This window comes from Eimeria acervulina, genomic scaffold (genome assembly GCF_000499425.1).
Source record: "Eimeria acervulina Houghton genomic scaffold, Eah_scaff705, whole genome shotgun sequence".
Taxonomy (NCBI): Eukaryota; Apicomplexa; class Conoidasida; order Eucoccidiorida; family Eimeriidae; genus Eimeria; species Eimeria acervulina.
The window spans coordinates 10,638-16,378 of NW_013549642.1; the positions used below are offsets into that span (position 1 = coordinate 10,638).

A 5,741-nucleotide genomic window follows, 5' to 3' on the forward strand; every position below is an offset into this window, starting at 1 on the left:
ATATATATATATATATATATATATATATATATATATATATACATATTAAACATTAAATTGTATTTATATGCTGTATCTTATAAGTTATAATACAAAATTATGTTTGTGTGTACGTGCAGAAAGATGTCGCTCTGGAGGCTGCAAGGCGACCCCCTTGTTGCTGCTGCTGCTGCTGCTGCGCGCTGCTGCAGAGCAGCAGAGGAGGCACTCGCTGATTTGCTGCAGCAGCAGCAGCAGCAGCAGCAGCAAAGGCAGCAGCAGCAGGCACTCAACGGATGCAGCTCAGAAGAGGAAAGCGAAACGAATCCTGCTGCTGCTGCTGCTGCTCCTGCTGCTGCTGCTGCTGCTGAGGGTGATGATTTGGCTGCTAAACTCGCAGCAGCACTGCCCAGGCGCCTCAAGTAAACCCTAAACCCTAAACCCTAAACCCTAAACGCTTAGTTCTAAACGCGCATGTAGTAGTTCCTGACGCCGGCGTACTCCCATTTAGGGTTTAGGGTTTAGGGTTTAGGGTTTAGGGTTTAGGGTTTAGGGTTTAGAGTATGAAGTGTATATACACCGCGCTCTGCTGTTTTTTGCTGCAGTTTCCCCCGATATTGTTGCTGCAATTCTATTTGCTCTTCAACCGCAAAAAGGCACGCCAAACCCTAAGCCCTAAACCCTAAACCCTAAACCCTAAACCCTAGCCTGCTTGAGGGGGCAGTAAGGCCTCGTTCTTCGCTGTAGACGTTCAAAGGCTAAGGGTTTCGTTTTTATTAATGCAACGCCAGTAGCAGCAGCAGCAGCAACAACAACAACAGCAGCAGCAACAACAACAACAGCAGCAGCAACAACAGAAGGAGCAGCAAGAGCAGCAAAAACAGCGAAAGCATCAACAACAGCAGCAACAGCAGCAGCCCCACCACCAGCAACCGCAGCAGCAGCAGCAGCAGCAGCAGCACCATCACCAGCATTCCCATCACCAGCCCCAGCAGCAGCAGCAGCAACAGCAACAGCAGCAGCAGCAGCAGCACCATCACCAGCATTCCCATCACCAGCCCCAGCAGCAAGAAGATGTGCTGTGTGTATGTGTTGCTGCAGTTGTCTGAGGGTTTAGGTTTGCTGCACTCTTTCTGCCGTCTGTTTGCAAGCCATCCAACATTTGCTGAACTCCGCAACCTACTCCTCCAGGTCCTGCTGCTGCTGCTGCTGCTGTTGCTGCTGCTGCTGCTGTTGCCGCTGGTGCTGCTGTTGCCGCTGCTGGTGCTGATGCTGGTGCTGATGCTCTTAATGCTGCTGGTGCTGTTGTTGTTAGGGGCGCTGATGTTCCTGCTGCTGCTGCTGCTGTTGCTGCTGCTGCTGCTGTTGCTGCTGCTCCTGGTTGCTGCTAACGCTGATTTGTTTATGCTTCGGTTGGTTCTGCTGCAGCAAAAGCTGTTGCAGCTGAAGCAGCAACAGCAACAGCGGAGGCTTGAAGAGAAACGGCGGCAGCAGCGGCAGAGAGGCAAGACGAAGCAGCAGCAGCAGAAGCAGCAGCAGCAGCAGCAGCAGCAACAGGGCCCGCTGCAGGCGTACTTAGAACAAGAAGAAGAAGCAGAAATCAGCAGGGCGCAGCATTTGCTTGTAAACCCTAAACCCTAAACCCTAAACCCTCAATATCAAGTCTTAAGAAACCCTAAACCCTCAACGCTTCCGGCAGCAGTCTCGCCTCAAGAATCCATCACAGATGCACCCATTAGGGTTTAGGGTTTGTGTTTAGGGTTTAGGGTTTAGGGTTTAGGGTTTGTTGCGTTGCAGTTTTTGTCTGTTCGGGAGGTGATTGCTTTGAATCAGTAAGAGTTAAGACAACCCATAGCTGGCTAGTTGTATAGATTGCTAGCTAGCTAGCTATGTAGCTAGCTAGCTGTACAGATGGGTAGCTAGCTAGCTAGCTAGCTAGCTATATAGCTAGCTACGTGGATGTCTATCGATGCTTCTTTCTGCTCCTCCTTCTGTCTTCCTTTCTGCCTGTCTACCGAACTCGCTAGGTAGCTAGCTAGGCAGCTAGCTAGCTAGATAGAGAGCTAGCTAGAGTCATCTGGCTAGCTGTCTAGGCAGCTAGCTAGCTGTCTAGGTATCTAGCTAGCTGCCTAGGTAGCTATCTAACTGTTTATCTATCTGTCTATCTATCTATCTGTCTATCTATATGCCTATCTATCTATCTACCTATCTATCTAGCTAGCTAGCTAGCTAGCTAGCTGTAACTTGTTTTATGTGTGCATTTGTTTAGGGGTTCGTTTGCCTGTCAGCAGTTTTGCGAATTTTCTTTTACTCTTCTCTCCCAACCTCAAAAGGCGTCAGTCCTCTTACAACTCGCAGTAAGACACCTGGCTAGCTAGCTAGCTAGCTAGCTAGCCCGATAGCTAGCTCGATAGCTAGCTAGATAGCTAGATAGATAGATAGATAGATAGATAGATAGCTGGCTGAACGCAGTCATCTAGCTAGCTAGCTAGCTAGCTTCTGAGACATTTGCCTAACTAGCTAGCCAGCTAGCTAGCTAGCTAGCTAGCTACCTATCTGTGTATATATTTCTCTATATCTATTTATATATTGATATACATATATATATCTATTTATTTATTTATTTATTTATTTATTTATTTGAGTTTTGTTTGTTTGTTCAGGTGCTTAAGCCAGACGATCTGCGCCTGTGGCTGTCTCTGCTATCTTTGCTTTTTTTGTCTCCTTTCTCTGTCTCTTCATCCTTCTTTGCATTGTCTTCGCCGGCTGATCTTCAGGCTTTTCAACAAACCTTTGCTATTCCAGAACGTCAGCTTCTCCTCGTCTAGCTAGCTAGCTAGCTAGCTAGCTAGCTAGCTATGTGGCTAGCTAGTTGCGTCAATCTTAGCTAGCTAGCTGCGTTTCTCTCTGACTAGCTAGGTAGCTAGCTAGCTGCAAGTTGCTATGGAGCTAGCTAGCTGCACCCTTCTCTGGCTAGCTAGCTAGCTACGCACACGTTTACCTACCTAGATAGCTACCTAGCTAGCGAACTACTTGCAGCCAGCTAGCTAGCTAGCTAGCTAGCTATCTATCATACAAATCATTATAATTATAAATACAAATATAGTCAGTCGATATATATATAAAGATAATACATAAAAACATAAATATATAAATATATACTTAGATATATTAATATTAATATTAATATTAATATTAATATTAATATTAATATTAATATTAATATTAATATTAATATTAATACTTATATTTATATTAATATTTATATTTATATTTATATATTTTATTTGCTGCTGTGTACAGGCGTTTGTTTATCTGCACTGTCTCCGCGTTGTTTGATTGCAGTTTGGTTGGTCGCAGTTTTCTTCTGTGAGTCTGCTTCATCTTATTTATCTTTATTTTATTTAATTATTAGGCTTTTGTCTCTGCAAGGAGCAGCAGCAACTCCCAGCAGCAGCAGCAGCAGCAGCAGCAGCAACAGCAGGAGGAGATCGGGTTTGCTGCTGCTGTCTCGTGAAAGGCTTGCTGCACTCTGCAGCAGAAGCAGCGAGAAAGTCGCGCTGCTGCAGCAGAGACAGCTGAAGCAAGGAAGAATTACAAAGAGAGAATATGTAAGAAGCACTGCAGCAAACCCCACAGCTGCAGCTGCAGCAGCAGCAGCAGCCAGTGATGCTGCAGCAGCTGCAGCAGCAGCATGGACGTGTCCCTACCATCGCCCGCGACCTCAAAAATCTGTAGCAGCAAATTCTCCTTCTTCAGATTCAAGAGCAGCAGCAGAAGCAGCAGAAGCAGCAGCAGAAGAAGAAGCAGCAGCAGCAGCAGCAGCAGCAGTAGCAGCAGAAGAAGAAGCAGCAGCAGCAGAAGCAGCAGCAAAAGGCGTCAGGCCTTGGATACCAACCCCCTCTCCTCTTCCTTTAAACAAGGCAGCAGAACGAGGAGGTGCGCACTGCTCTAAGAAGCAGCAGCAAAAGCAGCAGCAAAAGCAGCAGCAGCAGCAGCAGCAGCAGGAAGGGCAGCAGATAGTGCTGCTGTGCCGCCGCATAGTGTTTGCTGCTGCTGTTTATTTTTGGCTGTTCTTCAGAGAAAATTTATTTGCTGCTGTTGACTTGTGGAGTGTTGCTGATTTGCTTTCGCTCTCTTTTATCTAAACCTTTTGCAAGAGACAGCAGCAGCAGCAACAGCAGCAGCAGCAGCAGCAACAGCAGCAACAGCAGCAGCAGACGCTGCTGGTGCTGGTGCTGCTGATGCTGCTGCTGCTGCTGTTGTTGTTGTTGCAGTAGCAGAAAATGGCTTGACGCCTGCTGCTGCAGCAGCTGCAGCAGCTGCAGCAAGATAGCTGCTGCAGCGAAGGCTGCTGCTGGACAGCTATTAAAGACATCTATAGATTTGTTTTTTTCTTGAAGTATGCATTGTTAGGAAGCAATTTGCGGTGTATATACACCGCAGCAATTTGCGGTGTATATACACCTGAGAGACGCAGACAAACAAAAGAATTAAAATAATATTAAAGAAAGAAAGACGCCTTTGGAGTCATACCGCTGTTATTAATTGTTTATTAATTATCTCTGCATAAAATGAAGTGTACAGACAACACAAAATAAACAAATATTACTTTCATTTTAACAAACTGCATGCATATACTAAAATACCCACAAAATATCTCTCTGAGTTCTATAAGTGAAGCAGCAGCAGCAGCAGCAGCAGCAGCTGCTGCTGCTGCTGCTGCTGCTGTGCGGCTGCTGCAGATCCAGAGAAGAAAAGACATTGTTTAGTTGTTTATTTGTTTTATATCTATGAATTTGACTTAAAGTTATTTTATATTTATTTTATATTTATTTTAAATATATATTTTATATATTTTCTCTTTATTTTCTTGCGGTAGATATTAGTCTTCTGTGTGTATGGACTGTCTGCATTGAACAAAGAGAGTGAAAGCTGAAAATAAATTCAATTGAGGGTTATTTTTAAAATAAAAAATAGAAAATATAATAATATTTAAAATAATAAATATTATTTTATTTAAAAAACAAAGATTTATTAAGCTTCTTTCTCTTAGTTTCTGATCTATTGAAACAGACGAAGACGAAGACTGCAGAAGAAAGAAGAACAGAGCCGCTGCTGCAGCAGCTCGAGAAGAAAAACAGCAAAAATAAAATTATTTTATATTTATTTTTAAATAATAAATATAAAATTTAATAAATATTTGATTTATTCTATGAATTATCTTTTTTTTGCCTTCAAATGGGTGCCTGTACACCTGAAGACCCGTTTGATTTTTTCAGATCTTGAATCTTCTCAAATAAAGTATAAATAATAATATTTATTTTTTATTTATATTTCTTTTCTTTTATTCCTAATGGTTTTTTAAGGGTAAAAAAGAAGAAAAGAGCAAAGAAATAAAAAATATTAATGTCAAACAACTCAATCTTGCGTTTTTTTTATTTCTTCTGCAAATGCTGAAGAAAACAGAAAATAAATATAAATAAAATTAATTTATTTTTATGTTTTTTTAAAATATGTCTTTGAAATGAATCTATTCAGCGGCTTTGTCTTTGTTTATTATTTATTTTTTCTCTTCTCCTCTAGTGAGACCAGCAGAGGTGATTTTAATAAAATAAACTCTGAACACAAATAAAATAAACTAAATATATAAATCAATGAAAATGCAGCTGCTGCACTTCCAAGCAAATTCATCTGCTCTTCAATGTCTTCTTTTTCAGTGTTTATACCCCTACAACAGCAGCAACAGCATCAGCAGCAGC

General features: G+C 42.4%; 1 protein-coding gene across 1 annotated transcript in view; it reads left to right on the top strand.

The window, feature by feature from the left end:
• Window positions 1-4,127, top strand: part of EAH_00046930 (hypothetical protein, conserved) — a gene marked incomplete at both ends in the record, with an annotated part of 6,499 nt that extends 2,372 nt beyond the window's left edge. The window contains 8 exons of the mRNA XM_013394607.1: window positions 120-401; window positions 771-1,170; window positions 1,408-1,602; window positions 1,777-1,811; window positions 2,249-2,336; window positions 2,643-2,787; window positions 3,283-3,328; window positions 3,500-4,127. Coding sequence (XP_013250061.1) covers window positions 120-401; window positions 771-1,170; window positions 1,408-1,602; window positions 1,777-1,811; window positions 2,249-2,336; window positions 2,643-2,787; window positions 3,283-3,328; window positions 3,500-4,127 — 1,819 coding nt within the window. The remainder of the gene's footprint in view (window positions 1-119; window positions 402-770; window positions 1,171-1,407; window positions 1,603-1,776; window positions 1,812-2,248; window positions 2,337-2,642; window positions 2,788-3,282; window positions 3,329-3,499) is intronic.
• Between the last annotated feature and the right edge of the window lie 1,614 nt (window positions 4,128-5,741).